The following is a 15,185-nucleotide window of genomic DNA, read 5'->3' on the forward strand; positions in this document are numbered from 1 at the left end:
CAGAGTCTACTTCTCCCTTTCTCTCTGCCCATCCCACAGCTTGTACATGTGCGCGCACTCTCTCTCTCTCAAATAAATAAGTAATTAAAAAAAACATTTTTTATAAGGTTTTTTACTTATCTGACAGAGGGAGATCACAAGTAGGCAGAGAGGCAGGCAGAGAGAGAGAGGAGGAAGCAGGCTCCCTGCTGAGCAGAGAGCCCAATCCCAGGACCCTGGGATCATGACTTGAGCGAGGGCAGAGGCTTTAACCCGCTAAGCCACCCAGGCGGCCCAATTTAAAAATCTTTAAAAAATAAGTTTATACTGGGGCGCCTGGGTGGCTCAGTGGGTTAAAGCCTCTGCCTTCGGCTCAGGTCATGATCCCAGAGTCCTGGGATGGAGCCCTGCATCAGCAGGGAGCCTGCTTCCCCCTTTCTGTCTCTGCCTGCCTCTCTGCTACTTGTGATCTGTCCAATAAATAAGTAAAATCTTTTTTAAAAAATTTTAAAAACTAGTTTATACTACTTAAAGCTACTATTAAAATTATTCCCTCGTTTGAAAGTTAATAATTAAAGAAGATGAATCAAACATTTATCCTGTCCCAACTGAAGAGAGAAAGCAATACTTTACAGAAGAATATCAACTAATAAATGTAGAAAAACCAAAGAATTAGAAAAATATCACTTTTCATACTTGTAATGATAGTAATTTAGGCAAGAATTATTGAAATGGCCTCAAAAAATGAAGTTTTAACCATTAAGTATATTACAACACAAAATACTTCAGTTCCAAGGGAAGAAACAATTACACAATAGAGGGGTCAGGCTCTCATCCCCTGAATCCAGTGGTCGTAACCATGGGAACCAAACTGGGATTGTATATCTTTCAATGTTAGACATTATGAAACACACAGTCATCTATAAGTTATTCTAGCCAAAAATATTTCATCTGAATCTACGAAGCATCTAGATCTAACTTCCAAAATTTTCAGAGCTTCAGAATTGCAGAAAATTCAAAGAACAAAGGAATAACCTAAAATACCCAGGAGGGAGCGGTAAGGCAAATCCGGAAGGTGAGACATTCTGCACCGGAAGGTGAGACATTCTGCACCGGAAGGTGAGACATTCTGCAGGACATACTGCCTGATCTCTTAAGCAAATCAGTGTCATCACAGAGCATGCTAGATTAAAACACATTTAAAAGATGGGACAACTAGATGATATGGTAGCCCTGAATCTCACTGTAATTTGGATAAACAAGCTACAGTTTATTTTGGGTCAAGTGGGAAAATCTGAATAAAGTCTGAATACAGGATGAGTCCAAAGTTTACTGAAATGAACAGGGAGAGACTGCTCACTGAAAAGAGCAGGTTATAAAGTAATATGAAAAAGTATGATTTCAAATTGGGGTTAAAATACAAATATCTATACCTGGGTGTAGAAAAGATCAGAGTTCACTACAGGATTCTCTAAAGGATTAATATTGATAATTCATTGGATTATCCGTGGGAATGCAATGATTCTGTTTTTTTATGCTTAACTGTCCGAATCTTCTCATTTTCTACAAAGGGGATTTCCACATTTCTACAAATGGGATTATCCGTGGGAATGCAATGATTCTGTTTTTTTATGCTTAACTGTCTGAATCTTCTCATTTTCTACAAAGCTCACACACTACATATAAGGTTATTTTTCCCCCCAAAAATGGGTAAATATTGCAAACAGTTCAGACAAGGAGAAAAATATGGCTCTGATCTTACATATGTAAAAAATGCTTAAATCCACTGATAAGAGATAAGCAAATTTTAAATGATACGCATGCACAAAATGATCAAATTGCATGCAGTTACTATGACCAAAAAAAAAAGAGAGAGAGAAAGAAGAATAACATCCCTGTAGATAAAAAAAGAACACAATGAACATATCTTGTCCAAAGACCCAGAGCTTCTAATCACCTTTTTAGTCCCCCATGGTTAAACATGAGCCAAACAACTACAAGTTACTAAAAATCTGAGAAAGTATCTAATAAAATCAAAATACACAGAGTGACTAAAAAATCACCATGGAGAAATAGTTCCTCATATTATGAGGCTAGTATTATCTGATACTAAACAAGACAAGGAAATTACAACTACAGATAAACATCCCTCAAAAACAGATACAAAAATTCTCAACAAATTACTAGCAAACAAAATTCAGCAATGTACAAAAAGACTGTATTTATTTATTTGGGGGGTAGTGCGGGCAAGCAGTAGTAGGAGCAGAGGGGGACGGAGGGGGAGCGAGAGGGGGAGAGAATCTCAAGCAGACTCCATGCTAACTGTGCAGCTCCATTCAGGGCTGGATCTCACAACCCTGAGATCATGACCTAAGCCGAAATCAAGAGTTGGACACTTAACCAACTAAGCCACCCAGGCACCCCACAATGTATAAAAAGAATAATACATCATGACCCAACGAGTTTTATCCCAAAACTAAAAGGCTGTCTAAAATTTAAAAATCAATTTTTAATTTTTTATCAAAATTTAAAAATCCCAAACACTGTAATTCACTATATTAACACGAAGAAAAATCACACATAATCCTACCAACAGATGGAAGAAAAGCATTTGACAAAATTAGCCTCTCAGCAAATCAGGAGTAGAGAGAACTTCTTTAACCTGATAAAATGCCTCCGTGAGGAACAGTATACACACACTGCCAGAATTCAAATCCCAGCTCAGCTACTCTGTAGCTGAATCATTTTGTGCCATTTGCTTAAATTCTCTGTGCCTCAATTTCTTTGTCTGCAAAACGAGGAGAAGAGCACATACTCAGTAGTGTTATGTGAGTGAGCTAGTAATGTGTTAGTCATTGTAATGGACTTAAAACATGCAGACACAAAAGGCATCTGTAACCCATAGTTAATATGGGTTTCACTAAATAGTGAAACACTGATAATCTCCTCTACAATTGGGAACAAGACAAGGATGTCTGCTCTCACCACATTCAACATCATACTGGAAGTCTTATCAAGATCAGTAAAGCAAACAAAAGAAACAAAAGGCATACCTATTGGAAAAGAAGAAATGAAACTGCTTTTTTTTTTCCCCAAGATTTTATTTATTTATTTGACAGACATAGATCACAAGTAGGCAGAAGGGGGGGGGGGGGCAGGCTCCCTGCTGAGCAGAGAGTCTGATGTGGGGCTCGATCCCAGGACCCTGGGATCATGACCTGAGCCAAAGGCAGAGGCTTTAACCCACTGAGCCACCCAGGCGCCCCAAAACTGTTTCTATTCAGATATCATGGTCTATGTTTTATTTGGGGGGGGCCTTGCAACTGTTAATTTTGGTGATGGTCACTCAACTCTGGTATTTATCAAAACTGATAGAACAGTACACTGAAAAGAAGAAATTTTACTATACATAAGCTAAACATCAAAAAATTTAAATTAATATCAGTACCCACAGAGCAATAAGATACTTCACTATGAAATGAGAACATGAGCTATAAAAAATGACTAGGGAAGAAAAAAGTTATTCAAATTTAAAAATATGAAAGGAGGAAAAAATACAAGAGTTTAAGATAACTGAGAATTCTTCCACTGAGTAGAAAAAAAGTTAAGAGTTAGAAAATATGGGGCACCTGGGTGGCTCAGTCATTAAGCATCTACCTTCAGCTCAGGTCATGATTCTAGGGTCCTGGGATTGAAGCCCGCATCTGGCGCTCTGCTCAGCAGGAACCCTGTTTCTGCCTCTCCCACTCCCCCTGCATGTGTTCCCTCTCCCTGTCTCTCTGTCAAATAAATAAACAAAATCTTAAAAAAAAGAAAAAAAAGAGAGAGAGAGAAAATAGGAGATAAAATTAGAGGGCCAGTCCAGAAGATCTAAAATAAGAGTCAGTATCTGAATAATGTTTCCAGAAAAATAACAGAAAATGAAGAAAGGAAATTACCCCCCCCCAAAAATTCCAGAAGCCAAGCACTATGGATGAAAACTGACTCATACCACAGTACATCATTGTGAAATATCAGAAAAAACAGGAATAAAGAGAAGATTCTATCAGCTTCCAAACACAAACAGGTCTTATATAAATGAACAGAAATCAGCAAAACAGACTTCTTAATTGAAACACTGGAAGCTAGCAAGTAATAAAACAACACCCTTAACATTCTGATGGAAAGCTATCATTACCATTACCATATCATTATAAAGCCTAGAATAATTATTACAAAACACAGAATTCTATAGCAGACAAAGTATCAGGTATGCCCTGGGGTCACATAATTACTTTTAGAAATACTATTTTGACACCTTGAATGTCTATTATACATCTTCTACCCTCAAGTACTTGATAATTTATTCTCATTTTGGTGGAACATACCAAGAAAAAAAAGATAACACAAGATCCAAGAAATGGAATCCAACAGAAAAGGGAGATAAATGAACACCCAGAGTGGTGATGCGGACAGAAGATCCTAGGTTTAAAAGCGATAAAACCGGGACGCCTGGGTGGCTCAGTTGGTTAAGCGGCTGCATTCGGTTCAGGTCATGGTCCCAGCATCCTGGGAGGGAGTCCCACATCTGCCTCCTTGTTCAGCAGGGAGCTCTCACTGCCTCTGTCTGCCTGTGCTCACTCTCTCTCTCTGACAAATAAATAAAATCTTTAAAAAATAAATAAAATTTGGACTGGAAGAGATTATGCTGAGTGAAATAAGTCAAGCAGAGAGAGTCAATTATCATATGGTTTCACTTATTTGTGGAGCATAACAAATAGCATGGAGGACATGGGGACTTAGAGTGGAGAAGGGAGTTGGGGGAAATTGGAAGGGGAGGTGAACCATGAGAGACTATGGACTCTGAAAAACAATCTGAGGGTTTTGAAGGGACGGGGGGTGGGAGGTTGGGGTACCAGGTGGTGGGTATTATAGAGGGCACGGATTGCATGGAGCACGGGGTGTGGTGCAAAAATAATGAATACTGTTATGCTGGAAATAAAAAAATAATAATAATAAAATAAAATAAAAATAAAATTTTAAAAAGTGATAAAACCAAGGCAAATCAGAGGTCAGAATGCAAAAGTGGACTTCAAGATGAAAGTAAATGATTCTTTAATCAATCTGATTGCCTTGGGAGACGATTTCTAAAATTCTGAGAGTTTAGGGTCAAATTATCATTAAGGTCATGGACAACTACGCAACAGCAAAATGACAATTATTAATTCGACACAAAATAAGTAGAGTAGGAAGAGCAATCAGAGTATACACCACATGGTTCAGACCTGAATGTGGTGTTCAGTTATTACAAAAAAGTAAACAGGGACTACTGGTCCCACCAAGATTGGGGCATAGGAACAATGGTAGGCTGGGGAGTTGGGGAGGGCCTGAAGGTGGAAGGGTGTGTGTGTTAGGAATGATCTGGATGACCTAGGAGGGTATTAAAATAAGACCTACCAAGCATGGGTTAAGTCAACACAAAACGAAAATAGATTAAAAAGTGGATAAAAAAAGTAGATAAAAAAGATTAAAAACTGGAAAGCAGCTTCTCCTCAGGAGGAATGAACAGAGATGCAGAGTGATGGAAACCGTTAGTTTTCAAATAAAGGCTTTTGAGCCTTCTTTTTAAAAAAAAGATTAATTTATTTTAGAGATGGAAAGAGGGGCAGAATCTTAAGCAGGCTCCACCCCTACCAGGGAGCCCAACCTTGGCTCAATCTCACCACCCTGAGATCACCACCTGAGCCAAAATCAAGAGTCCCACCCTCAACAGACTAAGCCACCCAGGCGCCCCTGACTATGTTTAAGTATAGGTATGCACAACTTTGATTAAAGTGAAAACTAGTTTACAAGGCGCCTGGGTGGCTCAGTTGGTTAAGCAACTGCCTTCGGCTCAGGTCATGATCCTGGAGTCCCAGGATGGAGTCCCACATCCGGCTCCTTGCTGGGCAGGGAGTCCGCTTCTCCCACTGACCTCTTTCCTCTCATGCTCTTTCATTCTCTCTCAAATAAATTAATAAAATCTTTAAAACAAACGAAAACTGGGGCGCCTGGGTGGCTCAGTGGTTAAGCCTCTGCCTTCGGCTCAGGTCATGATCTCAGGGTCCTGGGATCGAGCCCCGCATCGGGCTCTCTGCTCACCTGGGAGCCTGCTTCCCTCTCTCTCTGCCTGCTTGTGATCTCTCTCTGTCAAATAAATAAATAAAATCTTTTAAAAAATAATAAAATAAATAAAACAAACGAAAACTAGTTTTCAAATAACCACTTTGGCCATTACCGTAAGACCAATGCTGATGGACAGGAATGGAAACGTAATCGGGGAAACCAGTTGGGAAGCTAGGGCTAATCCTCTTGAAGAATAATGGCAGTTCAGTTAACAGTGAGATTGGCGAGGAAGCGGTCAGAAACCCATTTCCCACGTAGACACAAGAGAACTTACTGACTGCTTGAACCAGAAGACAGAAAGGAAGAATGAATGATGGGTTTGGGGGTTTTTTCTCCCTGACCGACTGTGTCGATAGATACTTTAAATGACATGGAAGTGTGGGGAAGGCGTAGGTTTGAGTGACAAGATTTATTCTGGGCCCCTTTAGTTTCTATCAGTTTATACCAAAGAGAGAGACCTGAAAAAAGAGAAACAGGTATATGTCGCAAAGAGACAAAATGCACCATCAGACGAACTTTCCAATAACCATGCGAGGGCAAAAAGTGGAGCGATCTTCGACGCGGTGCTAGCCAGCAAGTCCCTCGGGACGGACGGTCCGACGATCACGTCCAACGCTCACACGGCCTCGCATTAGACGGGAGCGCCGGTGCAGTCGGTCCGCGTACCGACCCACACCGACTGCATCCCCAGCGGCGGGCCGCGTTCACGTGCGGGTTCCCGCGCGCCGAGAGGGGGCGGCGGCCCGAGGCAGGCCCCGGGCAGCGGCGGCGCGAGATTCCCCCGCGCACACGTCTCGGCCCGCGGCGACCGCGCGGACGGAGCAGGCGAGCGAGGAACCGGGGCTTGCGCGGCACGGTCGCTCGAGACCCGTGCGGCCGGGGCGGCCGGGGCGGCCGGGGCCACCGGGGCCACCGGGCCACGCACGGCCGGCCAAGCGCGCCTCACGTGAAGCGCGGGGCGGAGCAAACCTCCTCTCGCCTCCGGCCGAATCGCTCACCCGACGGCACGTAGTCTTCGTCCTCCTCTGAGGTAGAGAAGTCTTCAGAGTCGAACTCCTCCATGTCGCTGCCGCGCGGGGCGGGCGGAGCCACAAGGACTTCAGCAGCTGTCCCGAACGGCAAAGCTCTAGGGAGAGACCATAGAGCTTCAGCGGGGGCGGTGGCGGCGGGGGTGGGCTCCCCCCAACCCCGCAACGTGTGCGCATGCGCAGAGAGTGCTACGTAGTCCAAATGCGACATTTCCGGGGCCAATGCCTCGTGCTCGACGGTACTGTAGTGGTTGACAGAGCACAGGCTCCGCGCTGCAGCGATGCATGCTGGAACTTGTAGTCTTGTAGTATTCAGCACGGTCCCGTCGCTCTGATTTAATAAATGCGCTTAAACAAGATTACGTGTCTTTGGGCACAGGTTGGTATTTTCGAATTCGCTTCCTTGCTTAAACTTATGGTAACCCCCAAATCAATATTCGTCGTGCTCTCTGGGATTATTCGCGGACATGCGCAGACGGTGAAGCTCTTGAGTCCACCGCCGCTGCGATGGACTAGCTGAGGTTGCACCAAGCAGATACAAGGTGCTTTCTTGCTTTATCACTCCTGCTGTAAATAATTGTCCTTTTCGCAGTCTATTTAGGGGCACATTTTGTGCTTTCGGGTGGTGATTTCGCTGTTTAAAATGACCCCCAAGCGTAGTGGTGAAGCGCTGCCTAGCGCTCCTAAGCCCAAGAAGGCTGTGATGTGCCTTATGGAGAAAATACGCGTGTTAGATAAGCTTCGTTCAGGCATGAGCTGTAGTGCTGTTGGCCGTGAGTTCAATGTTAATGAATCAACAATCCGCTACATCAAGAAAAAGGAAAAGGATATTCGCCGATCTGTGCCTGAGGCTGCCCCATAAAGTGCTAAAATAACGTCTATAGTGCATAAGGAAGCAATGGAGAAGATGGAAAAGCGGCTAAGTTTATGGATTCATGAGATGACAACTGATTAAAAAAAAAAAAAAAGGTGTGGTAGACAGCATTGTCGTGAGGCTGAAAGCCAAAGAAATTTATGGTCATGTTACCCAGGGCCAGAAACATGTTAAACCTTCCTCCGCTAGCGCTGGCTGGCTTACCCGTTTCAAACGGCGTTATGGTTTGAACAATGGGAAACTTGCAGGGGAGGCAAGTTCTGCAGATGAGGAGGCTACGGAAGAATTTAAGAAATACTTGGTGAGTGTTATACAAGAGAAAGGATATGTGGAAGAGCAGGTTTTCAACGCTGATGAGACTGGCTTATTTTACAAGGACTTTAGCAAAAGAACCTATGTAACTCAAATGCCCTGCAAAGCCCCTGGCTTTAAACCGTTCCAAGACTATGCAACCTTGCTGTTGTGCGCCAAGCCAAGGGCGACTTCAAGTGCAAACCCCTGATGGTATACAGAGCCCAGAACCCACCAGCACGGACAGGGAAAAGTGTGAACCATATGCTGGTCCGCTGGAGGTGGAACAGAAAAGCATGGATGACATCCGATTGGTTCCACAACTGCTTCATACCGGAAGTTGAATGCTATCTCCAGGGCAGAAATCTTGCCTTCAAGGTTTTATTAATTTTGGATAATGCCCCAGTACATTGCTGTGAAGAACTGAAAAACGCCCACCCCAACAAAGAAGTTCTTTTCATGCCCCCAAACACTACGTCTCTCATCCAACCCCTGGACCAGGGTATAATAAAAGCTTTCAAGGCACACTATACCAGGGAGCTTTATAGCAAGGCCCTTAAGGCTCTCAAGTCCAGCATGGAGACTACCATGTTGGACTATTAGAAGTCAGTCACTCTGCACAACTTTATTATGTTGGGACAGCCTGGGACAGCATCAAACAAGTTCCTATCAATAGCTGTTTGAGAAATGTTTGGCCAGACTGTGTGCAAGATTTGGAAGGCTTCGAAGGTGTTACAGAAAATATAAAGGACAGTGTCAAAAACATAATGCATATCACATGGCAAATAAGTGGGGAGGGCTTTGATGACATGAAGGAGGAAGATGTGGAGGAAATTCTGGCAGAGAAGGCAGTAGAACCCACCAATGAAGACCTGGACAAGTTGGCAAAACAAGGCATTGGAGTCAGCAATGATGAGGATGGCGATGAAAGCCAGACCCTCTTACAGTGACTAAAATATCAGAATAGAATTCTTCCTTGGAAAGAATTTTCAGTGACATGGAAGAGTGTGACCCTATGCTTGATCGCAGTCTCAAATTTAAGCACTTCACCTCCACGGCATTTGCCCCTTATGCCAAGATGCTTAAAGATCTGAGGCAAAAAGCAAAGCAGACAAGGCTGACCCAACTTTTCGAGCCGGTTTGCGGGGGAAAGTTGCCAACTCCAAGAAGTCATGAGAGACATATGCCTGATGTTGAACTGCCAAATGTGGACATGCTGCCCTCTTCCTCTTCCGCAGAATAAATTCCACCTACTTCTTCCTTGGTTTTCGCGGGGCAACCAAGGTTTAACCACACTGTGTGCTGCCACCATCACACATTCCGCTGTTCAGTCAACAGTAAGATTCTAGTTAACTTTTTCATGAAATGTCTGATTTTTTTTCAGGACTCTGTTTGCATTACTGTGCAGTATACGGTATGTGGTCACAGTTCTCTGTGTTTATGTGAATATTGTATGTCATACCATGTGTTTACTACATCACGGCATGTGTGCATATGACTGGGAAAAGAGTTAATATAGTCCCAGTATTGTGGAGGACATTCCACAAAAGTGCTGTAACTGAAATATTGTTTTATTATAAAGAACTATTGTAAGAAACATGTATTAAGTTAAGGTGTCTTTGAACAGAAGCACACGTTAAGACAAGATTATGTATTGATGAGTTGACAGAAATGTGAGCAGAGACTTGCAGGAACCCAACCCTGTATTTCCCCCAGTAGTGGTGCAGTATGCGCTGAGTGTGCACGATGACTTTAGAGACATAACCACTATCATATATCATAACCACCATATCATATCAAACCATATAACCACCACATAACCACTATCAACAGGAATCGACTGCATTCTAGAATTCAGACATCATCCACACGAATCCTTCAAGTGAATCCATATGGAGATACAGCCGCATACCAGAGTAAAAATTTTTAAGTTATATGTACGAGGGTTTCAGTTTCTGTGCATCTTGCCAATAATCTTGTCTCTTTGATTAAAGCCATCCTAGTGGGTGAGAAACAGCATTTCATGGGGTTTTCGATTTGCACTTCCCTGTTCAATAATGATGTTAAGCATTTTTCACGTCTTTTTTGGCCATGGTTTATGCTCTTTGGAGAATGTCTATCTAGATCCTTCTCCCATTTTAAAATCATGTTGTCTTTTTATGGTTGAGTCGTAAGAGTTCTTTATGTATTCTGAGTACCCGTCTCAAAAACATAGGCCTTGAAAATACTTTCTCCTGTTGTGTGCCATAAAATCATGTTGTCTTTTTATGGTTGAGTCGTAAGAGTTATGTATTCTGAGTACCCGTCTCAAACATAGGCCTTGAAAATACTTCCTCCTGTGTGCCATCACCCTCTTGATGGCATCCTTTGAAGCACAGAATGTTCTCATTTTGATGAAGTCCCATTTCTCCACTTTTCTCGTCCCTGGTGCTTTTGGGCTTCTAAGCCCTTGACTGACTCAAGATCACAAAATTCAACTCCCATTTTAAGTTTTACGGTTTTCGTTTGTGATGTAGGTCTATGATCCATTTCAGATCTTCCTTATAGGAAGAGAATAGAAAAATAGATGTTAGATTAGGACCCAGTATTTGGACGTTTAACATGCTCAGCCTTTTCCCTTGGACAGGGTAAGTGGAACCTGCAGTGACAGACTGTGGTGTAGCCTTTTGCCCCGTCACCGGGGCCCAAGTCTGGGGAAAACGATGCACTGAGGTTCTCTAGCCAACTCTCTCCTCCAGCATCATCTCATTTCTCCCAGTCTCCTTTTTATAGCCCACTAGCATGCCATACATTTGTTCAAATTCACTGTTTCTAACCACTTGAAGGATAACCAGGGTAGGAGCTGTTTTCCATTGTCTCAAGTTTAATGAAGAGGCCAACTCCAGCTCAAAGATGTGGGTTGTTTGACACAAATAGCATTTTGTGGATTCAAATTAGTTGCAAGAGCTTAAAGATGTGTATTTCAAATAATCTAGATTTCCAGGGGCGCCTGCGTGGCTCAGTTGTTAAGTGTCTGCCTTCGGCTCAGGTCATGATCCCAGGATCCTGGGATCGAGCCCTGCATCGGGCTCCCTGCTCAGTGGGGAGCCTGCTTCTCCCTCTCTCTCTCTGCCTACCTCTCTGCCTACTTGTGATCTCTGTCAAGTAAATAAAATCTTGAAAAAAAAAAATCTAGATTTCCATCTTCCCTTGAAAAACTGAAAATGTGGCTCAAAATCCCACCAAGCAGAAATAGGCTGGAACTAAGCAGTGGTTGGCCCCTGCAGACAGGGCTCTCCAGTTGGCCAAAGTACAAATTCCCTAACTCCCTAGAAGATTCCGGGTTCATTATTATTGTTTTCTTAGCAAGAGTTTATGGGGCCCACTCGACCATACTCAGCACTTTTAGCCCCTCATCTTACACAGGGGTTATCACCTTTTGAAAATTGAAGATAAGTTCCTCTTGCCTTGGGTCCTGGATATACACACTCTTGGGGACTTCTGGCCCCACTCTGCATGTAGGGTTCTCCTGGAGTCCTTGAAATTGTTCTTTTCCTTGTTGTGAGTAGTATTCACATAAATGTATGAATATGTAAAAAGTCATCAAGCTATACATGTGTGCACTTTAATATATATTATACCTCAATAAAAAATAATGAGAAAGAATGGATGGGCAGTGTCCTGCCAGACATTGTCTGTCTGTCTACGACTCCTGGAACTGTATGGATCATGTGTTTTGTGCCCACAATGTCAGACACCCAAATTAGACAATTGGCTGAAAATGGCAGAGCAGAAAAAGACTTCTGTGATGTCAATGAGAGTCTCAACTGACAGACATTGTATCTGCTCTTCATGTGAACCTACTATTGAAATAATTTTTTTCATACACTTTATCAACTCTCAGCCATCCCAGTGTGGAATCAGACAAAAAGCTTCTTGATGGCAAGATACAGACCGCAAAGTACAGTTAAGAGGACTCAAGTTCCCATGTGCATACAGTTTAATCACATCTTAGAACAAGAATTTTACCATAAATTACTAAGAAGTTAAATGTAAAAGAAATACAGGTAAACATATATTAAGTAGTAAACTATTTAAAAACCCAAAAAATCAAAAAAAATAAAAATAAAAATAAAACCCCCAAAATCTAAGCCAGACTATATTGCAAAAGATTAAAAAGATTAAAAAAGAACAATTCCAGTTCACAGAATTGAAGTTCTTTATTGATAAACATTTATACTAGAATTAGAAATGTCAGTAGAAAAATAAAATTTAAATAATTTTCTGTTGTACAAAGATTTGATCATTTTGACTATAGCAGTTAGTGAAATAATCTAATACAAAATTTAAGCTGATTTTAGTCACAACCAGCCTAACAGAGTGCCCAAAAAAGAAATGCACGTACACAAAACTTACTGCGTGTGGCTAGCTAATGGTACGAGGGCTTCACATTCCAGGAAATGGTGTCTTAGGAAAGGTTGGTATGCACTGCAGTTTAACAAGAGCTTAATTCAAACCAGAGCAGTCAGAAAGGACACATACAATTTAAAATTTCAAAAACATAGGAATGGTTTAATTATTTGCATCAACTTTTTCTCACTAATTTAAACATTTCCTAAGAAGTAATGTTTTGCTGCAAAATTAAAAAATGAGTTAAGGGCACAAAGAGCGGCACCTGGGTGGCTGAGTAGTTAAGTGTTTGCCTTTGGCTCAGGTCACAATTCCAGGGTCCTGGGATTGAACCCCACACTGGGCTCCCTGCTAGACGGGAAGCCTATTTCTCCCTCTCCCATTCCCCCTGCTTGTGTTCCCTCTCACTGTGTCTCTCTCTGTCAAATAAAGTCTTAAAAAAAAAAAAAAAAAGCACAAAGAGACATCCTTCTCTTGGAATGTTCATTATACATTTGTATATAGACTTGTCTTCATGAAATGCCTTCGTCCCCAACCCCCCACATTAAAGAATGAAGCTTTTATGGTTGGGAGCTGCCTCCCCTCCATAAAAAAAAACAGTGGGGGGGGGTGGACAGAAAAGTGAATGTCCAGCTAGGAAAGTATGGGTTGCATAAGCCCATATATAGTAAAATAAAATGTTCAACACATATGCCAATATTTTTCCATCTGAGTGACTGCCCCCAAATAATTGTGTATTTGAAAAATTTTTAAAAAGCAAAAAAAAAAAAGAAAAAAACCAGTGGGAACTAAACATATTCTTTATCATTCAAATAGTTTCCCCTTAAAACATTTCAAGCTACAAAGCTCCATGTATACAAAGGTCTATATAAATTTATTCACAGGAGAATGTTCACATACTGGGATGGATGAAATATTCAATAATTTAAAGATACATCTTATATTTAAAGTTTTTAAAAAGCATGGGTAATCAAAATATAGCAATGAAAACAAAAACACCTTTCAAAACGCATTAGAGGCACCTGGGTAGCTCAGTCGGTTAAGGGTCTGCCTTCCGCTCAGGTCATCATCCCGGGGTCCTGGGATCAAGCCCCATCAGGCTCCCTGCCCAGGAGAGAGCCTGCTTTTCCCTCTTCCTGCCACTCTGTCTACTTATGCTCTCTATCTTCTGTCAAATAAATAAAAATATTTTTAAAAATACAATAATTTCTGTGTCTTGGCTCTAATAACCAAATATTGAAATCATCGATCAATATGTTCAAAAATTAGTATTCAGGGGGAGGGGCCTAACAACCATTGGTCCATATGTTCCATTTGTAAAATTCTATCCAAAAGAATGTTTTAGATGTGAATCTTAATAAGAGGCATACTCCAAGAGAAATGATTAAAAATGATTTTCTGTAACAAAGGATATAATGTCCTGAATTTCTTAAACAGAAGGGTTACTTTGCAAAATCACAGCTCCTTGAACTGAAAAATTTGGAGTCTCATTTAAAGACTTAGGGGCACCCGGCTGGCTTGGTCAGGGGAGCCTGCGACACCACATCTTGGGGTTGTGAGTTTGAGCCCCACGTTGGGAACTGAGAGAACTTAAAATCTTGGGGCACTTGAATGGCTCAGTTGGTTAAGTGTCTGCCTTAGGCTCAGATTCTGATCTCAGGGTCCTGGGATAGAGTCCCATGTCGTCATTGGGCTCCCTGCTCAATAGGGAGTCTGCTTTTCCCACTGTCTCCCCCTGCTCGTGTTGTCTCTCTCTCACTCTCTCAAATAAATAAATAAAATCTTTTTAAAAAAATCTTAAAAGACTTAACATTTGCTTGAAAGAAGGATTTCCACATTGGAGAAAAACTTGTTGGGGAATTGGTAAAAAACATCTGCTGGCATTCCAAGTCTACTTTTAATTTTCTACCTAATCTGAGCATATGTCACTGTAATTTTGAGCAGTGGTCTAACGGCCTCTTAGTTAAAAGAAAATGGCCAATTGATTTCTGTGATCTCTTTGTAATTCTTCCTCTTTGCCGGTCTCCCTTAAGTTAGTCCCTCTGGCAATTTTTAATCAGAAGCCAGAGGGCATATTGCTTTAAATGGAATTGATATGTTTATGTGTACATAACCTCACGGGCAGTTAGCCTTACTGTCACAATGAAAACTTTCCTTTAAAAACTGTCAGATTTAAAAAAAAAAAAACAAACACGTCAGATTTAATGATCAGAAACTATTCTGAACACAGAGATCAGTGACTAGATTCCATTCAACACAGTTGAGGTGGTAAGGATCAAGCGAGACACTTAAATTTTGCAATCCTTTCTCTTTTGAAGGTCACAGTTTTCAGGCCTTTTAATGAAAAAGAAAGTGAGGCAGTAGGAGAAAAATTAAGATAGCTAAAAATGGGTTTAAAAAACTCGATGTTTAATTCTCTAGAAAGATATATATTCTCTTGAAAGGAAACATAAAGTGGAAATTAAACTTTAGGCACTTTC

The 15,185-nt window shown here is 41.6% G+C and overlaps 1 protein-coding gene across 1 annotated transcript in view; it reads right to left on the minus strand.

Moving 5' to 3' along the window:
• Nucleotides 1-7,339, minus strand: part of CFDP1 (craniofacial development protein 1) — a 127,071-nt gene extending 119,732 nt beyond the window's left edge. Inside the window, exon 1 of the mRNA XM_032323232.1 lies at nt 7,122-7,339. Within this exon, the coding sequence (XP_032179123.1) occupies nt 7,122-7,185 (64 nt within the window). The 5' untranslated portion in view covers nt 7,186-7,339. The remainder of the gene's footprint in view (nt 1-7,121) is intronic.
• Between the last annotated feature and the right edge of the window lie 7,846 nt (nt 7,340-15,185).

The sequence above is a fragment of the Mustela erminea genome, chromosome 19 (genome assembly GCF_009829155.1).
Source record: "Mustela erminea isolate mMusErm1 chromosome 19, mMusErm1.Pri, whole genome shotgun sequence".
Taxonomy (NCBI): Eukaryota; Metazoa; Chordata; class Mammalia; order Carnivora; family Mustelidae; genus Mustela; species Mustela erminea.